Here is a 26,247-nt window from a genome sequence, read left to right on the forward strand (position 1 = left end):
AGAGATTTCTCTATCATCATTTTCACCTAACGATTTTGTTTTCATACAGTAGAACACATATTGGAAAGATGCATTCAGTGAGCACATTTTCAGGGTTTCAGAAGTAATAAATTTACATTTGAGGTTGGGGAAAAGATAGCTCTTGTTTATCAAGGAAATCAAGTTCAGAAGATCAAAAACCTCCAGTTTGGAGATTGAGTTGCCTTTCTTCTCTCTTTCTCCCTCTCTTTCCACAAACCACCTTATTATCTGGTGTCCGTAAGCAGCCTGTGCATACTGCCATTGGTGGGTGAGAAGTTTTCTGTTGCAAGAAACCATCGTATCACGTTTTTCTGAGTACATCAAATCTTAAAGTATAATAAAAGAAATTATTTCTGACAGGCAATTGGGTGATTTTTGCCATGTAATGAATTGCACCTCTCTAGTATTCCTCTCCATGCAGGTATAGGGTGGAATTAAAAAAGGTTCTGCTGCTAGTATTGTCTCTATTGAAATCTGCCTGCAGAGCAGGGGCTGATTTCATGAATGATGCATGTTGGACAAAACGTTTTTTGAAAGCTAGAGCTAAATGTGGTGCTTCTGATAATGCCATAACAGGTGCTATTATTTTCTTTGAACAGTTACCCTGCCGTATGTGAATTTCTACAGCACAATAACTTGTTATCTATTCTCCGAGCTCATGAAGCCCAGGATGCTGGGTAAGTATGTGTGAAGAGGGGGCATTAATGATATATAATGGCTTAGTGTTCTCAAACAGAGCAAGGAAATAAAGAACAACTGAGTGAGAATGAGCTGGAAAGCTTACAATTAAGTTGCATCAGCCCTCAGTTTTTAGTAATACTATAAAAACATACACTGGCATTAGAACATATTTCATGTTATTATTACTGGGTTATGGGACTTAATGAATCCTCATATGTCCCATTTACTTGGCCTCAGTGATTTTAAGTGACATAAAATGACCACAAGACTGTCAAATTGATGCCAAACTTGGGAAGGAAAAAAAATCAGCTCAGAAAAAGAAGTTTTACAAATGTGCCCAAGACTTCTAACACACTGATTGCCACAGTGCCTGGGAAGTGATTCGGCTTATGAAAGCCAAAGTGTCAGCTCTTAAGTCTTTCATGCCTACATGAAACTTATGGTCCTACTGGTTTTACGCTTAACCAAGAAAATTCGCTTCTGCTACTCTTTAGTCCAAACAGATTTTATGCAGGAGTACCATTGATGAATTTAATGTATGCAAAAACAGTCCAGGTTGAGCAACAGGGAGTGCTGATGTTCCTCATGGAACTATTGCCTGTGTAAAGATAGAATTTTTTATGCTGCTGTAAAAAAAATAAAATGTTATCTATTCATTGAAATGTACTGTGCTTGTGAGATATTAATGAAGGATTGGTATCTGAATAAATAGCTTTGCATATCTTATGCAGAAATTATTAACGTGTTTATTTGGAGGTAGAAACTTACCCAACCTGAATAGTAATAAAAGATAAAGTAACAAGATGGTAGGAATGAGGTCGGCAGTTGCTATGCATATAAAAAGCTATTCTGAATGTTTGAATTGTCACATACTTAAAAACGTCAATGCAATTAAAAGCAAGCTATTACTCTGCCAGAAATAACTGACGTGAAATACCCAAGGGTAATGAAATTTCATTTTTATTGTATTGCTTTCCAATAAAGGGTGAAAAAGAAAATTTTGTAGAAAGGCTTGGATTGAAACTATGCAGTGGTTGCTGTGCAACTGTTGTACATGTCTGCCAGATTCCTCTGTTTCTTGTAGCTGAAGACTGAAGAGCAGCATTTGGTGTTAGTTACGTGTTAGTAAGACAAATACTGTTTGGTTGGTTTGCTTCCAATTGCTACAGCTTTAACGCTGGATTGATTATATGTTGGTCCAATAAACCTTTTGTTTTTCATAAGGCAGCAAGGTTAGGTAATGAAGGCATGCAAGCGTTAGTAACTGGCTGATAGATTGGATGAGGTTAGACACAGCACTGAAAATATTGGATCCTCCGTTTCTCCTCTCCTTCCCATACTTTCCATCTCCCCTGGCCTTGCCATTGCTTACCTGCCCAGAGAGGGCAGGGAGCTGGAGTGTCATGGAGGACAAGCACTTCTCCTCTTGAGGCAGAACTGTGCACCTCCAAGGCATGTGCTGGTGCTTGCCTTCACCCACAGTCCCACAGAGGGAAAGTATGGGAGTGTCCTGGGGGGCACACACATAGAGGCTGCCTGGCTCCAGGGACTAGCACTGAGTGAACTCGTAACAAAACCCATTACTAAGTGTCAGACGGAGACACAGGTTTCAAGCATGGTGTGAATACTTGCCTATCCCAAATAGATATAACAAGTAAGCCTGCAGGAAATATTTTTTCCACTTTAAAAATCACATATGCATGTGTTTCTGACTTGGCATTTGTTAAAAGCCACTGCAGTAATGTGCTCTAAATTTCATCAGTGACAAATACACATACAAACACTGGGCAATAATTAGTATCTTCTCTTTCCTTTCAGGTATCGTATGTACAGGAAAAGCCAAACAACAGGCTTCCCTTCACTAATCACAATTTTTTCAGCACCAAACTATCTAGATGTATACAATAACAAAGGTAAGAATTTCATTCCTGTTAATACACAGTAGACTGTACTTCTCTTTACTCAAATATATTACAATGGTTTTCTTTTTCACTCCTTTATCAGTTCATTCTCATTTTCTTCCTCTATTTATTAGTTCATGCCCATTCCATTTATTACATAATGCAAATCTAATTAAATTTATTACAGGCAGATGTATGCCTCTGAACATAACTATAGATTGTAATATGCCTTAGGATATTTCTGTACTGCAACTGCAGGTTATTAAGTAAGTGTTGCACAGGAAGCAAAACTGCAAACAGCTCTATTAACTGAGAGAAGCATATTAAGAAATGCTCTAGGTGAGATGTTCAGAGCCCAGTGTTCCTTTGTAATTATTTGTCCCTTTGCTTCTTTCCAGTAAAATTAATGGAGTTTGTATATGCAAAGCCTGTAGCCAGCTAACACTTTAGCAGATCGTCAGTGGATAAAGAAAGGGGATAGATGTTGTCCAAGTTCCTTTATGTTTTGGGTTTTTTAATCACTTAAAAACTATTATGTAGGAAATTAAATATCATTAGCAAAAAAAAAGGAAAAAAAGGTTACAGCACAAATAAGCAGTCACTGGTCACTCTATGAAGTCTTCACTGAACACAAGCGTTTGCAGCTTCTCTGAATTTATTACTTCATTGCATTCTCTGAAATCTCCTCTGACGAACTGGAAACAAAATCATGTTTCTAAAAATAAAGTATTCTAATAAACCTCTCCTGCTGTATCTTGCAATGAGCAGTACTGTTTGCTTCGCTCGTAGTCCCAGTAAAGCTAAAGTTACGTGTTCCTCTGTGAGCAGAACAAAACATTTTTTTTTTTCTCAATGATGCTCTTGCAAGTAGCTCCATTGCCAAGAAATCAATGTTCTTGAGACATTTTTGAACGCTTACCTGCAAAGGAAGTAAGCCATTTTAATTTTTCTTAAACCTGCAAAACAAAGCTCCTTTGGGCATCATTTTATGTTATAAACCTTATGATCTAAAAGCTGTTATGCCATGAACTGTATGCAAGAAAAGGAAACACTTCACTATTAGATAGTGGTGTCTGTACACGTTGGTGTTCTCAAAACGCGTGTTAACTTGCATAAAAATTAATAAAAGCATTCTGCAAAAAACATGCAAGCAGAGCTGTCAGTAGCTACGTTTGTAAAAGTGAATAATACAGGGGCTCTGCTAGCAACTCAAGAAGTGCAGGATGAAACAAGGAATATGTTCGTTTTCTTGGCATCACGGTTGCTGTTGGTGGAAAAGTGTGTTTAGTCTCTGGGCTGGCTGCTTTGGGTAGAAAGCAGACCAATGACAGGTCTGTATAAGTGAGGGGTCAGAAAGTGGTTCACCTTTTGTTTATTAACGCATGGAGGCAGCTCTGTACACATGAAGGCAAAGGGTGAACAATAGGTGATTTTTGTCATGAAGGCAAATGTTAAATGTAAAACAGTGATTTATAATATTCAAAATCTTGTTCCAGGATGCTCCAGTGTAGCTGGCAGGTCTTAAAACAGTTGAAAAGCCTTTTCTGGTTATATCTGGTCAGGGCTGAAGTTTGGGTGCATTGGTGGTGATAACCTGCTCTGAGTGAGCTCAGGCGTTGTCAGCAGCAGTGCAAGATTGGTACTGGTGTGACACTCTTTAAGGTGTGAATTGTTGTAAATTTAGAGGCTGACATTTAACAGCTTTGATTGCCATTGTGCTTAACTGCTTCTTTTTCCTCTCATTAGAAGTTTTGATGCATTATTTCATGTGACTGATTGCACTGGCACTTTGCATTTAAAGTACATCATGTGTAATTTTTCAAGCTGCATTGCTCATGCATCTTCGCCTGGAGAGCAGTTGGGTGCTTGCTTCCTTCTTCATGAAAGAAAAACACCATCATCCTGTATCAGTCCAAAACCTGGCTTCTTGTTGGCCTTCTTGATTTGCAGCAGATGAATTAAATAAGAACAGAGAGCTCCTGACTGACTGGTTTCAGGAGGCAAAGGAAGGTTTTTTCCTCCAGAGGTGTTACAGGACTGTTGCTGTAGCTGACTCATCACGCACTGGTGCAGAACCTGACTGATTTTTACAGATCCTTTGGGGGTCTGGTTACTGTCACTCCTTGGAAAACGAGTTCCCCTCCTCCTAGTAAGTGCCTTCCTTTCTAGTATGCATTCTTAGTATGCTTCTGGTTGCTACTTAGCTAATAAAGTCAGCCTAAATAAATTCCTAGAGGCTCCAGCTACAAGTGACACGAATTTTTAAATTCTAAATTTAAATCATTTTGTATGAAGTGTTTTTTAAGATAAATACATCTTTTTTAAGAAGCTGCAAGGAGCTAGGAATGCTCATTTTCTGCCCCAGGTTGATAGTTCTCATACCCATTAAAGCAGATGTACTTTCTTGTACTTCTTCAAAGCACGCCAGAAGAAGTGGGCTTGGTTGCCAACTTTATCCAAGGGCTTATTCAATCTCTGCTGGAGAGCAGCCACTGGGATCAGATATGTCCTCAGAGAGCAGTAGGGAGGCAACATTAGCAGAGCAAAAGGAGGTTCGGCAGGAGTAGCTTGAAGGTAAGCTACCCAAACAAGACCATATTCAGCATATCTGCAGTTAATAATGCTGCTGTGGATCCTCTGCATGGGCTGTCTCACAGTACCCAACCCAGCATGGGAATCTCTTGGCTTTGCACTAGCCGACTCTGGCACCAAAGGGAGTGTTCTGTATCCTTTGGTTACTGGCCGTTGCCTCGTGAAGGCTGCATGTGTAATTTATCTGTCTTGTGGCTGCTGGTCGTGCTGCAACGCCAGCCCACACACATGCACAACCGCGGGTGCCGAAGTTAGGTTTTTCAATTAGGAGGCTCCTGTCAGGGGTTCCCTGTGTAGTTAATGGAGACAGAGAGATACACTTTCAGGGGGTGACTGAGAGACTTGGCAACTGCCTAGATATGGGGAGTCTAGAGTCCCTTCCCTTTCCAAGACTATCTTTCTTCATTATTGTTATTAATGCATTTCATATTCATTATAATGGAGAGCACTGGCAAAGCAGAGGAATTTATACATATGGTTTTTGGCAACTTCTGAGCTTCTGTTCAGTGTCTTCATAGCTTTCCCAAACTCTTCTGTTCTCATTTAGATTATTAAGAGGCATAAAGAAAAAGATACTTTAAGATTATTATTAAAACTTGTTACAAGAAATACCAGTGCATTGATCATTTTCTAAGACTACCCCTTCTGGAGAGGATCAAAACTCCTCATGCAAGAAGATAAATGGTATTTGGATTGTGGTAGTTACTTGTGAATTCAGGGCTTCAGAGGAAGGTTGTACTGATCAAGAAACTCTGAGAAGGTTGTTAAGTACAGGTTTACCACTGGGTTCAAGGGTGCCCATCACCAGGAGAAATTCCATAGAGCAACACAGTAAGAGGGTGCCAAAAATGACAGCGTTGTATGATCTGCTGGCCTTGTACTGTGTCTAAACTTTCATTATGGCGTTTAATGTTGCTTAATGCCCTACTTAGGGCTTGCTGTTAAAAAAAGAAGGTGAAAGATTTTACAGAAGTTCTACAGAAGCAGGCAATTTATTTGTAAATCTTTGGCTATACTTCATATTTTAGCGTCTGGCTGTCACTTCAGTAAGTGCATGCTTTTTGGCCGAGTGAACAATTTTAACTGGCTGTCTAAAGACAGACTATTCTCTTTTGAACACTTTTAAAGGGTTAGGTTTCATAGGGGTGAGATAACCACCAGAGAATCCAAAGCTATTGGAAAAAAACCCAACGTGGTGTTTCTTCCAGCATGCTGCCACGTACATGTGGTGTTGCTGAAAGGAAAAGCAGATGATGAAGGAAAGAATCAAAGACAGCATGCAGGGGAGTTTGGGATACTAGAAAAATCAAAACCAGCTGTACATTGGTATGCTTGTTAACGTATCAGATAAGTAATGTATCAGTGAAACGTGTATAAAGTATCAGCATATGGTATACCATAGGTACACATTAAGAAATGTACCTGATCCAAGTGGATCTAACAGGAAAATTATAATAGAAAAGGCAGAGTAATATACCTGGAAGACAAGGATGATCTTCAAGAAATAATAGTCCTTTGGGAGGAAAAAAAAAGCAGGGTAACGTTCTGTTTGCCCTATCAGTTTTCTTTAATGCTTTTTCTCTGCTGTTGTGATGAGGCCTTGTCACAGAAACAAAAGCTTTTCAAGAGGAGCTGTCAGGGTATCTAGGCCATCTCATTGCCAACACAGAGGAGGTTTTGCCAGGAGTGATTTTTTTTGCAGCCTATTGAAAAAATCTTGAACGCTGTTGCGCTGTTTCTTTGGAAGACGCAATTGCACCTGTAAAACAGAAGTCTTCAGAATTCTGGAAGGGAAGATTTTCCCAGCTGCGATTGGCCCTGCTCCTGTAGGGATTATTTAGATTATTACCATGTATAGTAAATATTGTTTTCTTTTGATAATGTTTAAACTCCAAAAGCATTTTACTACCCCTTATCCCTGACCTGTCTTGGGCAGAAAACGCTATGGTTACTTAGCAACTCTACTGGAGGAGAAGGCACTGTTCCCAGTTGCACAGTTAATGCTGAAGTTAATTTGGCATTAAATCAGAAATTGAAATTCTTCCTTAGGTGTGAAGAATTTGAGAGACCTTTTGCTGTGTTCATTTTCAAAATGCAGGATGAGTTTTCTGGAAAAAAATGCAAGAAAGTTTTGTTTGCTAATATTATTTTGAGGTTGTTTATCTAAAAAGATGTAATTCATTCTAGGGTAGTATTTCTACCATACGGTTTTCCATCGGGGGGGGCAGGGAAGTTATCAATTAATTTATACTGAAAAATGATTAGACAGATCTCAAAGCAGGATATGTGTTTCTGCACTATTGGTCACATGGCTTAATGATGTTCACATTGTTTAAGGGCTTAATCCACCTCCCAGCATATAGGCTTTTAAAGCACCATTTGAGACGCCAGAGAGGTCCGAGACATCCACTCGGATCTGATGGCTATGGCACAGGAGATGGGGGCCATCCCAGCTCATCTTTAACTGAGGGAGACCAAGGAGGTACACCAGGGGTCTCAGACGGCATGTTTGCGTTTATATTTGAAGGTTAGAAGAGCTGTCTTCATTTCTAGCTGAAGGAAGGAGGTTCGTTACCTGCACATTTTTCGCCACTCATATTTCCAGCCTTAGGTACCTGTGTTAAATGCTTAAAGCTAAACAGTCTTTGCTTGCTGCATTAGTCTTTTATTACACTCTGATGTGATTTCAGTGTTCAGTATCTCAGTTTACTAGCATTGGAAAGAAATATAATGTCATTTAGGATATCTGCACATCTTCACTTTACAAAACACTATCCTCTAAAACTCATTTACAGCAGCATGAACTGAAATTAGGTTAAAATGTGTGTGGCTGTTAAGAATAATAAAATAAGATCCTTGTTCTGGTTGGTGATTATACATGATAAAACTTGGCTGGTGGCTTGGTCTGCTAGTATCTGAGTATACATTCAGACAGAAAAATACAGAGGTTGCAGCCTGGAATAATAAGCAAATGTTGGAGAGAGGCATTGGCTTCCTCATTTATTGGTTTCATAACCAAAGAAACCTGTCCCACTTTCTTCTGTCTCTTCCATTAGTGACTGTGTGGCCTGTAGTCATATAACCTTCAAAAGGTTCCTGTTCTTTTAGGATGGCTGGGGTCTCCTATAGCTACTTAGGTGTCAAGTTAATATGCATTAAGAAATGAAGCAGAGGTGAAACCTCCAAACCTTCTCTGAGCCAACAGGGCAAAAAAAAGAGCTATGACCAAAAGAAAGTAAGGGGCCAAAAAAGCTCAGGGAGGCTCCTGCTGTTATCAAAGAATATCTTCTAGGTGAAGTTTTCTTCTTCTAACTACTAAGCAGTAGTGTGAACTGCACAATCGTGACAAGAGCCAGTTTGTTTAATGTAAATATCATCTTCATTCAGCTAATAAAATATCATGCACCTAATAAAAATATTGTGTACATTCTGCTTGTAAATGAGAGATTTTTAAATAAAAAACTCAGAAAAGTATTGGTGATACTGATAACTACCATATTTTATTTTATTATTTCAAGACTGGGATTGTTTTAGAAGACTTCCATCTCTGTTATTACCTTGCTCTATTGTTTAGTGTTATTTCATGTAGCTTTTGAAGTCACTTGTGAGGGAGCTGTACAGGCCATTTACAGAGGACAATAGTTTTTAAATGCTGCTATGAGAACTTGGTTTTGTAAGATAATCAGATATATGAATTAATAAGATGGTATGAAGATTTTGGTTTTCACAGTAATCTCCAAATAAATTCTTACTTAAAACAAACAAACCCCAAACCCACCTAAAAGCCATTTATCTTTAATTTGACGTTTTTCAACTGTTCTGCTTATGATTCAGGCTTTTTTAAGGCCAGCTTTAAACATTCATTGTAAAAATGATTTATTCAACTTTCACAGAATTTAGAAATAGACTTAATGGATAAATTGAAGAAACAGTGGGAAGGGGAACTACCTCAAGCTCACTACGATGACAAATTTGAAGGTTTAGTCCTTCTAAATGAATATTCACAACCATTAAGTAGTCCTTCTTGTGTGGTTTTGACTCATTTTTGCTCTATAGCCACAAACTATTTTTACTATGCAATTGTGTCCCTGTAATAGAAGGAGAATGAATTTCAATCTGCCATGTATAATTTCAGCCAGAAAGTGATGGGGATATTAAGATCAACACTAGTTTTCTCATTTTTGCTAATAGCAGTATTAGGTCATTTATATTTTACTGAGCAGAAGAACGTCTGCCAACTGTCATACTAGGATGGGCAAAAGTCAAATGCGGTTTATTTAAATGGTGGGTGTCTGGCTGGCAAGAGTCCACGCAAATGTTACTGAGCTGTTTTCTGTGTCTATCAGTGAGCAGGCTTCAGAAACTCCCAGGTCACTCTGGACTCTGTCATCGGCCACAAAAAGGAAGATGTTTAGCAGCCTACTAAAGTTTTGTGGGACGAAACAGTCTAGTGCATCAAAACAGTTTTTTGTCTGACTGACACACACTTTAGTCAATGGGAAGAGATGAATAATCAGGGGAAATTGTTCTTCACCCTTCAGCCAGCATTGCGATACGCTGCATTTCCTACAGTGCTATGCCATGTAGTCATGCAACTTCATTGCTGGCTGTTAAGTTATAACCAGCTACTGGAACTGCGTTATAAGTCTTGCTGGTTTTTGTTGGTCATCTTAAAACTACTTTTTTCTCTACAAGCAAAGAAATATAAGCCCTTCTGTTTCATGTATAACTCTGTTCACGTCCAAAAGCACATGTATTCTTTGCCTGTGAAGCTTAGAAATAATTGCATTTCAAGAAATGGATTCCGTCAATTAAAATATGCCCCAATTAGATTAGAGGTACGGTTACCAGGTTGAGTAACTGCAGTATGAAGATATTACATTGTGTGTGTCCTTGAAAGAAGACAGAAAGGAAAAAAAAAAAGAAAATACTAAAAAAAGAAGGAATGGATAGATTTGGTTTTACCACTTCCCAAGCTGAGGCAGTTAGCCTGTAAAGCGAACAGTGAAAATCCAGCACTGGATGATTTTTATTGAAGGACCGTATCATTGAAAGCTCTCCCTCAATACATTCTTTTAAAGGCAGCTAATAGATCTGTGACACAAACAGCTGCTGAACCCGTGTCCGTTGTCTGTTCTCCAGGTGGTCTCAAAGAATGGCCTGAGGTTTGGGTAATCTGCAGCGCCCTAGTAACCACTTACTGCTATGTGAATATTCAAAAGTCCATGGAAGTCTAGATTTGGTGCTGAACATAGTGTTAGGGCAAACTTTATGCTTTGGCAATGAGGTTGGGTAAGGGCAATTATCTAGGCATTTGTAGAGTTCATTTTATTTCACCTGCCACATTTTCAGCATTACTTTACTCCTCCCTAACCAAAGTAGTATTGTCCCTTTCTCTTCTGACTGCATTCACAGTTATACCCAAGCCACATTCAGCCTTTCCATCTTCCATCCGACTTTTAACTGCACTGGGCCTGGATACAACAATGGTCTCTTCTGTTTCTTACTGAAATACTTTGTAATACTTCGATTTACTTTGTTCTGTTAATATTGCAAAAATAGGTTAATCAGATCCTGTTTCAGATACGAATCTTAAGTCCATTATCACAAGTTAACACTGAACTTGGTATAGTGCTTTAAAAATGTAATCTGTCTTTTTTGTGTGTGTATGTGTGTGTGTGTGCATGTGTGTGTGTGTTGACAAGAATGGTACAAATTTCAAATGGTGCAAGACAAATAGCATTCATTTGAACTGTAGGGAGCACAGTGTCGTGTACCCAGAGTTTGAATACTGGGAGAAGAAAGTATCATCTGGTATAATACTATGTATCAAGTATAATACTATGGATATATCAAGTATAATACTATGGATAAAATATGTTGAAAATGTTCTTTGGAAAAGCAGCATTCAAGCTCTTGAGTGATGAATGCTTCTCTGTGTTATCTCCAAAGTATGGTTGTGAGGAGCTCAGATAACTGTGTGAAATGGGTGGTTGGTTGTGCTCTGCCTCGTTCTCTGCTGCTGGCAGATGCTAGAGCCTATATTCGTCACTACTCAGAGTTATTAATTCACTTACCAGCCCATCTTAGGGCCATGGAAAGCTGACGACACCACTTTCAGACTGAAAATGGCTTGCAACTTCTTCAAGGCTGTATCCTATTATAACCAGCAGCCAAGTGCTGCCACTGGGTCAAGTGGTTGAAAGGTGGTGAGCAACTCTGAAGGCTGCTCACACTGTGAGCGTTACTGGCCTGGTATGTGTGTGGCTAATGTCTCTCTTGTTTCTCTGTTTTCTCCCACCTAGCTGCAGTATTGAAATATGAGAACAATGTTATGAATATCAGACAGTTCAACTGCTCCCCTCATCCATACTGGCTTCCAAACTTCATGGATGTGTTTACCTGGTCCTTGCCATTTGTGGGTGAGAAAGGTACGTAAATTGGCTCTTTAGAAACTGCAGAATGGTTTCTTAATCACTGTGCATGTGACCTCTTTTATTTGAAATGGCAAGAATAATTTGAAGACAGATAACTTGCTTTCAAGGACAAATTTGAAGAAACAGGCCTCGGAGGGACAAGCAATTACTAATGGTTAATCACACTTCTCAGATGTTTTTATAATTTTCCACTTTTTCCAGGCAATGATGCCATTATGTCTCTGCTTTAAAGGCATATTTTATTGCAGGCCAGAGGTACATTCACTGAATAAAATTCTTTTCAGTTCTGCCTTTATAAGCTCTTAGACATTCTATTGGATATTGCTTCCTGCTCAAGGTGCATCACAACAGACTTCACTACTTCAGGGTTACATCCTTACCCAGCAGACCTTTTTGAGAGTGATGATGGATTGCTTTTTCATCAGCAAACACAGAGCTGGTAATAGAATCATAGAATAGTTAGGGTTGGAAAGGACTTTAAGATCATCTAGTTCCAGCCCCCCTGCTATTGGCAGGGACACCTCACACCAAATCATGTCACCCAAGACTCCATCCAGCCTGGCCTTGAACACTGCCAGGGATGGAGCATTCACAGCTTCCCTGGGCAACCCATTCCAGTGCCTCACCACCCTCACAGTAAAGAGTTTCTTCCTTATATCCAGTCTAAACTTCCCTGTTTAAGTTTTAATCCATTACCCCTTGTCCTATCACTACAGTCCCTAATGAAGAGTCCCTCCCCAGAATCCTTATAGGCCTTTGTATGCCAGATGCAGTCTGGTTAACTGCTCTGGAGAGATGGCAGGAGGAATGAAAGCCTGTTCCTCAGCCCCTTCTCTACCCAGGGCATATGGTGGCTCATTGCTGGCAAGAAGACTCTGAAGAACATAAGTGGTGTTTTATTGAAACAAGATGCTCTTGATGTTGCCTGAAGACAACTTGATGCTGTGAATGTCAGGCACACAAAAGGCATGAAAACACTTTGGTCTAACATTAAATGAGTACATAATGCAAACTGTTTAAATCCCAAGTCATTTTATTCAGGGCCTGAGATGAAGCTTGCTTTGATCCATCCATTACAATATATTGCTGCAACATCTATTACTGCCAGAAAACTGTAATAAACTCTTAAAAGCTGCTTGGAATAACAGTTCTCTGTTAATAGGCAACTCTCTTAATAGGCAACTGGAAACACAGCCAGCTGTGGCTCTTACCTGCAGTCATTGACCGGCTTTGTTTTCAGCTGCTCTTATATATGAGGAAAGCCGCTGGTGAGAAGCCTGAGGTCTCTCTGAACAAAGCCGATAGACAATGAAATAGGGATTAACAAAGAATAGACAGCTGTTTCCACTAATGGAGACATTACATAATCCACAGTGACGTGTGCTGCGGATTCTTGTGGAGCAGATAAAACGCTTGCATTTTCTTCAGCTGTAAACTCAGCCAGGCCATTTTTAGAATGGGCCTGTTCTCCATACACGCTGAAGTCCTGTGAGATCCTTTTGTAAGGCCAGTTTTTCAGATGTTTACATTAGTGGCCTCCTTGGGTGCGGTTGCAGGATGCACAGCCAGATTTGTTGAGGTTCTGAGACCATGGACACTCCTCCTTCTTTTTTGTTGGGTTGCTTTCTTTTTGTCTGTGTGTGTTTGTGTTTGATCCTTCATGTCTTCCCAGTGGTTGCTCTTACCAATTGCTTGGACATTTTGGAGCCCCCAGAAAGTGAAATCAGTGTTTTCCCTTTCTCCACAAAACAAAACTCATGGATATAAGAGGATGTTCTATACAGCTTTTTGTTTCCTTTTTTTTTTTTTTTTTATAGATTTTTTTTTCCTTCAAAGGCCAACCAAGGTAGGAAGCTGTTGGTTTCACTGGTGGCTGTTGATGTGGAAAGTCTTTCCACTAATCCTGTCAAAGGAAAATATTAAAACCTGTACTAATATAGGAAAAATATAGCTTTGTCCCCACCCTTCTAATATTCCAAGCCATCATAGTTGTCACAGAAGAGGATCTTAATAACTACTTGTTAAAAAAAATTAAAGTTTCAACTTGTGTAGCTAGTGCAAGACTAGACATGCCTGGTAACCGTTTTAATGATGCTTTCTACATGTAGATGTAGTGGAGTTCTTTTCAATCTGCTAATGATTTCACATTTTACCTCATAACTTCGGCTTTTTTGATCTCTTACATTTCCTTGGTTGTGATTTTTTGCTGATGGTGAGTTTTCTGGGTTTTTTTGGCTGTTCTTACTCTGTGTGCTCTCTGGTTAGTGTCTCACTGCTGCCTTTCCAGGAGGAGCTGGGGCTAGCCTGAGGCTGACCCTTGCATGTGCAAAGTACAAAGTAAACAAGCTGAATATATTCTGTATTCACCAATAATGTTTGTATTGAGTACAGAATAGTTCCATCTGGAAGGAACTACTGCTTCAACCATCTAGTCTAGTTGCCCTGATTTCAAGGGACACTGCCCCTTTGGTGAAAATGTATTGAGGAGGAAAAAACAAAAGTTACCCAGTTTATTCACAACTGCAGAAAGAGAGGTTTTTAAACACACTTTTTTTTTTTAAGGTCTATTTGTTGTGGTGTCTTTGGAACAATTGTTATGGAAAACTGTACTTTTTTAATTACACAAGACACTTCAAGCTTATCTTACTACATGCATAGAATAAGGTCATGTTGTTTAAAACATGGGTGCTGTTTTTGTACTGAATCTTCATTGACACTACTACAGCTAGAGTTTGCTCTCTGACACACCAGGGCAGCTTAATATCAACGTTTTGCATTTGTTTTCTATTTTAGTGACAGAGATGCTGGTAAATGTGCTGAACATCTGCTCAGATGATGAACTCGGGACAGAGGAAGATGGGTTTGATGGTAAGAGCCTCCTGCCCTTGATTGAGGTTGTTTGCCTTGAAATTACTTGAAAAGGTTATTTACTAACCCTGGGATAATATTCTGAGTCCCATTTAAGTTATGTGCTGCTGAAAGCAACTGTTATGCTAGACTCCAGTGGATTTGCTCACTGCATGCTTTGGAAAGAATTAATGGATCTTCCAAACTGCTCTAATGCTTTCTTTGGTCTCACTCTTTGGGTTAAAAAACATGGTTTTCTCAGTGTGAAATCTGGATTGTGTTCTCCCAAAGGGGTAAGATGTTGATTTCATGCATAAGATCCAAGGTATTCTCATAGCAAGTTTAATTATACCAATGAAATGATCTTCCTAGGATGAAATAAGCTTCCTGCAGAGCTCCTTCTAAAACATCAGTACCACAACTTTGGAAGACTTGTACTTGTGATGTTTCATTAGTCACCTTTTCTAAAATACTTGTGTATCTGAAAGGCTTTAGGAAGCAACAGAATAATAATAATAAAAAAAATCCCAACAAAACCAACATGCAAACACAGAATATTCTGACCTGATTTCTGCTAAGGAGAGAAGAATGGTCACTTCCTGTTGCCATGTGTGTTGGAGTTTATATGATGATAAGTTGCCTTGTACCTGTTGGTTGGACTGTAAATTATACTTTACATCTTGTAATTTGTGGATTCTTAGAAGTCTATTTATTTTACAAGATGCTGGTTTCTGTTAGGCTGTGCAAGAGTAAATTGCAGATCTCCAGAATGTCCCTTCTCAACTGAGCAAAGCTAAATTAAAAATTCCATGTGTCCCTGATGTTCTTACTATGGCTGCTTCCAGCGTTTAAAACAAACAAACAAAAAAAAAACCCAAACAAAAATCTAGGAAAATAAAAGAAATATTAAAAAATGAAAGGAACCCCACAAAATCTAGCACTACCAGCTATTCTCAAGATATTTGCAGGTAGAATGAATGAACAAGGAGAACGAAGGGCTTTCAAGTAAGAAATATTTAACAAAGTTGTATTTAATAATTAAACTTCTCTCTCCAAGTCTTTTATTTTTAATCTTTGAGAGAAGAGGGTGGATCACGTTTTGACAAATGTTTCCTTTGCAAAGGAGAAGAAGGGTATGGATGGTAGCGTTTTTATTTTGCTCTGAAAGGCCAGATGGAAATTCCTGTACTGCATCTGCCACAGAGTGTGGACATGAACAATTATCTTGCAGGACTTGGGACAAAGACTGAATGTATTGAAACCAGTAATCAGTGGAGAGAAGAAAACACCTGTTTGAATATTGTGCCCAGTTTTTTTCTCATGAAATTTAAATAAGTAGCTACTGTGTAATTAAAGCAGCGTGTGAAACAGTATGGAGGCATACAATGAGTAAAACTGTGTCAAATTAAATACAGTAGCAACAAACCCATGTGCTTAAAATCCTTGGCTCAAGAAAGCACTTAAGTGCAGGCTGAAATCCCACTGAATGCAATGAATGCCAAGGCAAAGGCTTTATGGGAAGGATTTTAAATTAATTCAGCGTTGGCCTAATACTTTCTTTTAAAGCTGTACTATAAACTTCCATAGCATGAGCGTAGGCAGACCAGCGCCTGTAGTCCTTTTCTAAAACTCTAGTGTGTCAGCGTTCCCATGCCTAAGCTGCAACTCGGAGCACGTTTTCAAACGCAGTCGGAAACGATGAGGCGTTAAGGGTCTTTGGGGACAGCAGCCCTCTTCAGCTGCAGGAGGCCTCTGCATCTGTGGTGGTTTTAATGCAAGGAGGATGACTCCACATCTCACCTCCCCTGGAGTTTTACCACGGCACTCCTCCAGACGTGGAGTTTGCAGCATTGCAGGCAGACAGGCTGAAATCCTCTGGGCTTGCATGTGTGTGTGCTGCATAATGATATCTAACAGCTTTAAAGTTTCCAGATGAGGAATAATTAAACTGTTCCTGGTACTGTAATGCTAATATTGTTGTCTTAAATCTGCTTTCAGGTTGGTTTTTTTTTTCTGTAGGAATGATTTCTCTATGTAAAACATTATGTTAGGGAAGATATTAGAAATGTTGTCTTCTGTAGCATGTGTAGCTAAAGTCAGAGCTGGCATATGTTCATGTCTGCTTTCTCGGCTAATCCCCTTAGAGCTGTAAAATGGTATCTGTGGTGCTGGTGCTGCAGCTTGCTATGGGCACACGCTTGTACCTCCAGCCCACTGGATGTGGTGGGCTCATGGGTACTGTACACATGGAAGAGGCTGGATTCGGGCATAAAAGTAAATGTGAGGGTTGATTCAAATTTAAATAGAAGCTGATATCTTTAATGTTTTCCTGATGGGGTATGGTTTACTATCTGTACAACAAAGGAAAAATCCTCTTTCTCTTAGACAGGTTTGAATTCCTTATCTTTCCCTATAATTTTTCTTCCTTTGGGGCCTTGCCTTTTGAGAGAGAAAAACTGCAAGATGTATTTCATTTGTGTTCTTGATGAAACAGACTGAAATGATTATCAGCTTAGAGCAACTTCTGTAAGGGCTATATATTGACAGTCTTGCAGTGGTTCAGCATTTCCACGTTTGTTGTTCGGTAATTTCTGTCCAGCTTCCTTGGAGGACTGCAGCAGTACAGTCCTATTCGCCCCCTGACATTTTTCTTTTGCAGTAATTCCCATAGAAGGAAATGCCTGATATCTGCAGCAGTGGGTGCATTTTATTTGATGGACTGATCCTTTAAAATCATCGCTTGTTTTTTGTATCATCGGTAGTTTCCGGGGCTCGCTGCTGATTTCCTTTCTCTCCTTGCAGTTTGAACATGCCCTGACCTGGGTTCCCACATGTAATGAGAATGATCCATCACTATGGTTTGCACTGATCATTCATTTACTGTCTTCTCTTATACTTTCTTGCCCTCTGTCTTCCCCTCTCACTTCCCCCTTCAAAACAAAGCCCCATCAGTATTGTCTGACCTCACTGCATGGTGTTCTTCTGAGCCCTTTTTTTAAATTATCATTGTTATTTTTGGTTCTGAGTCATGCATGCTGCATCCAGCCATGAGCAGGATGCTCAACAGCATGTGTTCCCCCTTTTATTTTTTAATTTCTTTTTTTTTTTTATTTTTTATCTGTTATTTTGCTCAAGGAAACACATTGTGGGGATCTGATGGATTTGTGGTAGGCAGTTACCATGTATGCTTAGTGGGAGAAAGCCTAAATAGCAATTGTAGTGCCCTTTGTCCCTTACATCCCTGCTGGCCTGTATTGGCCTTTTGGATTCACTGATTTTAAAAGTGAGAGAATATGATAGGTCAAGTTTTCTTATCTCTGATAGTTTCCTCTTGTTGTACTTTCTCTTTCCTGTTTGCTATGGTGATTGCAATGTAATCTGATCCAGCAAAAAATGTCTTGTGTGAACATTAGCTCATGTGCTGTAATGGTTTGTGCATCAAATGTATCACTTAGCAACAGGAGCTGCAAATACTTCTACCTAGCCAGCATATAGTTGAAGTCCTGTTTTATTTTAATTAGCAACGTTTCTAGCCTCATGAACATGATTGAAAAAACAAACCTAATTAAAAGGGTGCAGTAATGTAATAGGCAACTTGACACAAATGCACTGCTTGCTTTGTATGCATCACTATCATGATTTGGCATATAGACATTCGTGAATTACCTGCATTAATTTTTGTATTGCCTTGAAAGGTGTAGCTCACAGCCTTCTCAGGGAAAAGGTGCTGTCACAGTGCAGCAATTATTCTGCAGTTGGAATACAGCTTCCCCAGTACAGTGCTGTAGTCTGAGCATAAAGAGAATTACCAAGTCAAACTTCTTTTGCCAATCAAAAACCTGGTTCTGCTGTTAACAGTGGCAGGCAAAATTTGCCACAGATCTTCAGTGCAATAAACTACTTGGGCAAGCTGGGCATTAACGCAGAGACTGATTGAGCAAAAGCAAAGGCCTTGTCCTCCTTAGTTCTCACTTACTTACCAATGCCTTGATAAGGGCGTTCATGATACTACCTGGTGAGAGAGTTTTAGCTTTCCAATGAGTTAATTATCACTAGGAGAGGAATTGAGCATTTGTCCTACTGGTTTGTTTGTTCTTCCTCTAAACCAGAAAGGTTGGGCTGCAAAGTGTATCTCATCTCTGTGAGCTGGTTGCAGAGGGGCATTTTAATAACTTTATTTATACATTCATTTATTTGGCCAAGTATGTTTGTTTCTATGCCAAAGCATTATTCATATGAGCCGTACTATGGCACGTTGGTGTGCTCTGCCTCTGCGCTAGCCTAGCAGCATGCACTAAATAACCAAGACCCCCCAAACACGTCCTTGTGTAGTTGCTCCTGGGCACTGAGTGCTACACTTGTGTTGCTTTCGAACACAGTTCATTTTAAAATGCAATACCATGGTGCTCTTTGGACTTGTTAATTATATGCTGCCGGACCATTTAAATATGTATGCAGTAAATAGCACAGAGTTTGGAAGAAATAGCAGACATGTTTATCATACTAAGCTGTTCTTTCAAATATCGGATGTAAGTAAGCTGGAACAATTGGCTTGTTTCCTCTAAGAAAAGAGGTGTCATCAGGCAGGCACACCCCACGTGAACTGGGGGACTGTTTTTGAGAAGTGATTAAGACTTATAAAAGCAGCTGCAGTAATGTAGGAGGAAGTGTGCGTTCAAGGGGTGGTAACACCAAGGCTAAGCTCTGCTGGTGATCTTCTGCCTGCATGCTGGTTTCCTGCAAAACCTACTAACAAGGCTTTAAGCTGAAAAGTTTTCTTTCTCCCCCACACCCATCATTCTTAATCTGTTTCTTTCCTTTTGGATATTCCCTGCCTAATTTGTTTCTTTTCTGTTTTTCAGACTTTACTTAAACATTACGTTTCCATTGATGTTGTCAAATGTTCTGTATTATCTTTTATTTTCATTCTACAAACATCACTGATCTTTTTCTTTCCCCCCCCTTTGGAATTCATAAGAAGATTCCATTTGTGCACAGAAGAAAGGTATTCAATAAGTTGGAAGGCTTAAGTTTCATTAATTTTCCTTATGCGTAATTAGATAATACATAATATATTACGATACCAGTGAGAGATTTTGATTTGGCTTTATTCCTCAGTATTATTTTCTGTCTGTTCAATCCTACATCTCAGAATATTTTCCGACTTTATAGTCTCTCTTTTTTCCCCCCATTGTTCTGCTTCTTAATCTGAAGGTCTAAATTATATTTCACATAAGTCCTACATATCCAGCTTGCAAGATCTATGTTTGGATGCTACAAATCTGAAATCCAATAGAACTTGTTATATTACTGAAGATTCAAAGCTTTTATTCTACCTCCCAAATAATTTTTCTATTCCAGTCTTAAACTTGGCTGTGTTCATTCTATTCATACTGGGTTTTAAGTTCCTTCATTCGAATAGGGTTTGTTTAGATATTTAAAGATCTTTTCAAACTAAACAATCCTATTATTCTATGAAAGAAGAGTAGGAGGATGTTTGCAAAGGCTAAAATTAACCCATTTGCCCATAGCCAGTTCTCAGATTATGACCCATTTACTTTCACCTAAGTGTATGCTTAAGAGTAGCTGAAGTAATTCATAAGGATTTGTAGTAATAGTGAATTTCAGAGTATTCAGACTTGAAATGTGAGTCTAAGATTTATGTATAAATAGTTAGGGAACCCAGATACTGTATGGATTAGTGGTATTCAGTCAATACTAACAGCGTAATAAAACCTTGTAATTATCAGGTGCACAATTTAGAAAATAATGTTTTTAAAAAATGGCAGAAATAAAATCATTCATTTACTAATCTAGTAAACATAGAATATTTTAAGTCCTTTTCACAGCTCTGTTACGAATTAGGGAATTCAGTGGACACCAAGATTTTTTAAGTGTATTTTTTAGTAACCTTTTTTGTGTATTGATGAGAAACAAAATGCTCCCTTTAGGCCTGTTGTGGTGTATGATTAAGTATTTTTTTCCGTTCTTATTTTACATTAAAGTGTAAGGCATTGTGTTTCACTTCAGTCATAAATTGTATTTGCTGTTTTCAGTTCTCAAATCTTCTGGAAGGTAAGCAGTGATTGAAAAAGGTTGAATATACTTATAAGATCTAAAGCAGTGTGGGTTTGTAATAAACAACTAGGGATAGTGACACTTGGGGGAAAAAGAAAAAGACAAGTTGTGTTTAAGTGTTTTCAGGGTAAAAAAGGCTGAAAAACGTGTTGTGTGTATGTTGAGAGTGGAGTTCAGTGAGATTGTAGTAATGGAGGCAGGAATGTACCCGCTCTGTTTCTTGAAGAACACAGCTGAATCATTGCTGTTTAATTTAAACTTTTCATTAAGCTGTTATGAATATATTTAATTCAGTTACAGCTGAATTACAGCTGTTTCTCCCACTCTTTATTGTCTAGAATTAGACATTTATGCCTAAGACTGAATGTCTTTATTTTTTTTTATCTTTATAGTTTTTATATCTTTTTGTTATATTTTTATCTTTATGTGTGGGAGATTTGAAAGCCATCATTCCAAGCATAGTTTTTTTCAGTTTGAATTTCAAGATACAAGCTCATAATTTCAAGACAGTCTAAGAGGACAATTAGAAATGCCTGGAAATAATGCATTAATACCTTGCACTGTTTGGGGTTAAACTTGATCTTCACCATAATGTGAAAAGTTACAGTGCAATTCATCCTGAGCTTTTATATTGTTATCCGTGATATTTGTTCCTACAAATAAGTTTCTTAGCTTTCTTTGGAACAGCTCTAGGATTTGTCAATTGAGTTGATTTTAAATTTTGAAAGTTTTTTTTGCAGAGGATGGCAATTTTTTAAATTTCAGCACAGAAAAAAAAAAAAAAGTACATTCTTTTCATCTCTTCTAAAGTGCCAAGGTACCAGCCAGACCACCTAGGCATCTAGTATTTATCATGAAGCAATGCTTGCATTTCCAGCAGTGGTCTCAAGCTTAATTGCAATTGGGAAGTCTACCGTAGGAAGGACGACAGTGTGGATAGGAGAGCCATGGACTGCCATCAGCAGAGATGGGTGCAGAAAACTAAACCTGTGAGAATTATTGCACAGTCAGCTCCCAGAAGCAGCCCAGCAAGTCTCCTGCATGGCAGCGTTGGACCTTACCAGCACTGCCCAGAGCAGCTGGGACTGCACAGAGGAGTGAATCACTGGTGCTGCTGAAGCAGATGGGGCTTTTGCCATTGAGTTAAGTGGAGCCTGTATTTCATTATGAGCCCTTCAGGCTGAAGTTGCTTTGTGCTCATAATACAGCAAAGAAAGGTCTGCACGGCAAGGCCCCATGGCTGTGTCTTCTGCAGCTTTTCACCTCTTGCACCCATCACCCACGTTTACCAGTGCCTTGTTCTCCTGCCCAGTACCCACAAGTGGCTCTCGCTGCCACTGCCTTGGCTCCCTGGGGCTGTCCCCTCTGCTGCCATAACCACCTCCCTCATTTTTTGTCCCTTTCTGCTAATTTAGCTTCCGTGATGGACTATGGATCAATTTGCTGTGAACTGAAAATAGGCATTTTTATTTTTGTCCTTGGATTCTGGAGCAGCGAAGAAGGAAGTGGTACTGTAATATGTAGTGGTTTTCAGGTGGCACTCTTGAACCTCCAATACAAGCCAAGGTTACCTGCTATTCAGAAACCTTTGGGAGGAAACTTCCTAGTATATGTAGTTATGATTGTGGTAATTAAATGGTTTATTTAGCATAGCATGGCATTTTCTTGGAGACATGGGAGGTCCTTATTGAAAGAAATTCCTCATCCTGATAACTTTGGTTTTCCCATTCAGGTGGGTCTCTTGGATGCACAAATAATATTCTTGGTTTTGATGATATCCAACTAACAAGTGTACGTGCAAACTTAGCTGAACTGTAGTCTCTATTCCAGCATGCCTTTTTCTTTATTTGTTTATTTAAGGCAGATTGCAGTGTGAGTTCACAAATTTCAACGTAATTGTAATTTTGAACAAGCTATAGCAGTGACAAGCAGGAATTTGCTATATGGAACTCTTAAGCACAGCCAGCCAACACAATCCCTACCATTTCATGCTGGTCTTCAGGACTCTGCCTTTAGGTTTTATAACCATTTAAATACTTTTTAAGTAGGGATGGGAAAACCCTAACTGGACCCTCTTTCCCTTAAGCTTAACCCAGTAAAGATTTTCAAGAAAATGAAATTAAATGTGATTGTTTTCACTTAAAATTCTAAGATTATGAACTAGATTTTAACTCCGTTGTTAAGTTTTAACTCCTTTTTTATGGTTTTGGCACTGTTCATGTTGAGTATCTTTTTGGTATTTTCAGTTTTTGAAGGAATTTGTTTTCAAAAGAGTATGATCTCAGACAATGTTTTTGAAATGGAAAACTAGATTACATTGAAAAAACATGCAGCTTTAATGTGTAGCAGGAAAAGGGTCACGTTTCTAAAGGTACTAATAACTAGATTGTTCAAAGATGATCAGTCTTGAGGATAAACAAAAAATGGTGGTTTTGGGTTTGCATATAAATGTGGCTTAATATGATGTTTCTTGTATTTAGAGTTCAAAGCACTGATATATTGTTTACAAACCCCTATAACTGTTTTTAATGTGTTTTCCATAGGAGCAACAGCTGCTGCTCGAAAGGAGGTTATAAGGAACAAGATACGAGCAATAGGAAAAATGGCTAGAGTTTTCTCAGTGTTAAGGTAAGGGTTTGTGCTGTTTCAGCTTTTTAATGTTAAAGAACATCTTTCACTGATTACATAAAGCACTCTACTGTTAGTCAAACAGCAAATTTGATATTTTAGAATACCAGCCAACTGTGTTTTACTGGAACCTTTTAAAGATTGTTTTATTTATACAGTACTGCTGTTTATTATGGCTCTGAATAATCTTCTTCCTCAGGGCTTTTGCTGAATGTAAAACAGACAAACAAAAGACATCAGCAAAGAAAATTGCAATTAGCCTTTCTTTTTTAAAGACTTTTTGCTCACCAGGTCTACTAGTTAACTCTTAGCCTCTTATGAGGCAAGAGTTAAATGTAGAAAAAAGGGTATGTTTCGTATCATGTCTTATTAAAAAGGAAGCCAACTGTCCCACTTTGTCACCCACAGTTGCTGCTACAGCCATGAGTAAAGATGATTAGATAAAAGCATTAGGGTCATTTAACTAAAAAACCAGGAAGTCCCTGTGCAGACAACAGCAATCATTACCTTAGGCTGCACTCCCCTAAACACATGAGCATGAGTAACTAATTGCTACCCAATGTTTAGAACTCTCCATTTGATGTCTCTGAGCAGAAGAGAAAACATGATGTACTGTGCTATGCTGAAGTCTAAATATAGAAAATAGAGTTCTCCTTCTCTTTGAGCACAGGGTTTTTGTTTTTTTTTTTTTTTCCACAGGAAATTGTATGTTCTTTGCTGTAGTCAGTTTATGGCTATTATGGTTAGTGCAAAATCACGGGATTTTTTAAATTATGTATTAGTCTGCTTATATGATTGATATTAAAAAAAAAAAAAAGGAAACAAAAATAGTTACTTGAAGAATACACTCTTAATTTCAGCTGGAACTCTCAAACTTGCTTGATTTGAGACTCCTCCTTAGCATGCAGGCAGTGGGCAGGTTGTCGGTGGGGCTTTGCATGGCCACAGCATTTCGCCCACATGCTGCAGATTGCAGCAGTATAGCTTTAAATAGCATAGGGAGATGGAGGACTTTGTTCCTGGGCTTCCCAAAGTGTTATATGTGAATTACTAGTGATGCACAAGATCCTTTAAAGTGGTACCCATAAAAAAAAAAAAAGGAAAATTGGCATCTTGCCTTTTCCCTAAACAAGACGGGGGAGCAATCAAATGTTTCCACCTGCTCCTCTGTACCAAGCCTGGCAAAGAGCCTGGAGCTGACATAGCTACCACCTTTGTAAAACAGCGCCGTTATTTTTCTCTGATGATAGCTGAGCAAACTGAAGTTTTTGGAAACCTGGCTTTCTCCCATAACCTTGAACTGCAGCTTCTGGAGTTGCTGTATTTCGTTGTGGAGCACCTTTTGAAATATAGGATTAATTCAGCAGTAACATGGACTTTAACATACAGAAGGGCCTGAAGTTAGGTGCACAGCTGGTATATTTGAGTTTGGCAGGTGATTGACATCACCTTTGAGCAGAGGGGTTTCAGAAAAATCAAAGAGTTTTTCAAAGTGAGCTATGGGGCAGAAGCTTTTCAATGGTTTCAGGGTGGAAGAAGGGTACATGGTAATTTTTGCATGTGCCCTGTTGAAAGTGATCTGCATAAGCCTCGTAGGTTAGGGTTTTAGCACTGTTTGAAACTTCGAGCCCTCTTAAGTTATTTCACAAAAATTAACATCTTAAGGCACTAATGGAAATCGGTCTTGACCTTTTGGTTAGCATTCAAGGACCGCTTCTTCCAAGCTCAGGATCGGAGCGTCCCAATGAGTAGGAAGTCAAGTAAGGGATCTAGGAGACCGGCGTGGTTAAACAAGGAGCTGCTGGGCAAACTCAAGTGGAAAAGGAGAATCTATGGATTATGGAAGGAGGGGCTGGCCACTTGGGAGGAATATAGGACAGTTGTTAGAGGATGTAGGGAGGCAATTAGGACAGCTAAGGCCTCCTTGGAACTCAATCTTGCTAGTCGGGTTAAAGACAATAGAAAGGGCTTCTTCAAATACATAGCAAATAAAACTAAAACAAGAGGCAATATAGGCCCACTGCTGAACGAAGTGGGTACCCTGGAGACAGAGGATATAAAGAAGGCAGAGGTGCTGAATGCCTTCTTTGCCTCTGTCTTTACTCCTGCAGACTCTCCCCGAGGGCCCCGGATTTCTATAGCCCCAGAAGGAGTCAGGACAAAGGAGGAGTTTGCTTTGGTAGATGAGGATTGGGTTAGGGATCAGCTATGCAAACTGGACATCTGTAAATCGATGGGTCCGGATGGAATGCACCCACGGGTGCTGAGGGAGCTGGCGGAGGTCATTGCTAGGCCACTTTCCATCATCTTTGGTAAGTCGTGGGAAATGGGCGAGGTGCCTGAGGATTGGCGGATGGCAAAGGTCACACCAGTCTATAAGAAGGGCAAGAAGGAGGACCCGGGTAATTATAGACCGGTCAGCCTTACCTCCATCCCTGGAAAGATGATGGAACAACTTATTCTTGACTCCATCACTAGGCATATCAAGGATGAGGGGGTCATTAAGAACAGCCAACATGGTTTTATGAGGGGGAAGTCATGTATGACCAACCTTATAGCCTTCTATGAGGAAGTGACTAGGTGGAGGGATGATGGTAGAGCGGTAGATGTGGTTTTTCTTGATTTCAGTAAGGCATTTGATACTGTCTCCCACAGCATCCTCATAGATAAGCTGAGGAAGTGTGGGCTTGACGATCAAGTAGTGAGGTGGATCGAGAACTGGTTGAAAGGAAGAAGGCAGAGAGTTGTGGTCAATGGCGCAGAATCTAGCTGGAGGTCTGTGACTAGTGGAGTTCCTCAGGGGTCGGTGCTGGGACCGGTGCTGTTTAATATTTTCATCAATGACCTGGATGAGGGAACTGAGTGCACCCTCAGCAAGTTTGCTGATGACACAAAACTGGGAGGAGTGGCTGACACACCAGAGGACTGTGCTGCCATTCAGCGAGACCTGGACAGGCTGGAGAGTTGGGCGGGGAGAAACTTGATGAAATTTAACAAGGGCAAGTGTAGAGTCTTGCATCTGGGGAAGAACAACCCCATGTACCAGTACAGGTTGGGGGTTG

At 39.4% G+C, this 26,247-nt stretch overlaps 1 protein-coding gene across 1 annotated transcript in view; it reads left to right on the top strand.

Moving 5' to 3' along the window:
* Positions 1-26,247, top strand: part of PPP3CA (protein phosphatase 3 catalytic subunit alpha) — a 189,475-nt gene that overhangs the window by 152,223 nt on the left and 11,005 nt on the right. Inside the window, exons 7-11 of the mRNA XM_065691334.1 lie at positions 621-698; positions 2,521-2,615; positions 11,501-11,626; positions 14,426-14,500; positions 23,101-23,185. Coding sequence (XP_065547406.1) covers positions 621-698; positions 2,521-2,615; positions 11,501-11,626; positions 14,426-14,500; positions 23,101-23,185 — 459 coding nt within the window. The remainder of the gene's footprint in view (positions 1-620; positions 699-2,520; positions 2,616-11,500; positions 11,627-14,425; positions 14,501-23,100; positions 23,186-26,247) is intronic.

The sequence above is a fragment of the Lathamus discolor genome, chromosome 1, assembly GCF_037157495.1.
Source record: "Lathamus discolor isolate bLatDis1 chromosome 1, bLatDis1.hap1, whole genome shotgun sequence".
In the NCBI taxonomy this organism is placed as follows: Eukaryota; Metazoa; Chordata; class Aves; order Psittaciformes; family Psittacidae; genus Lathamus; species Lathamus discolor.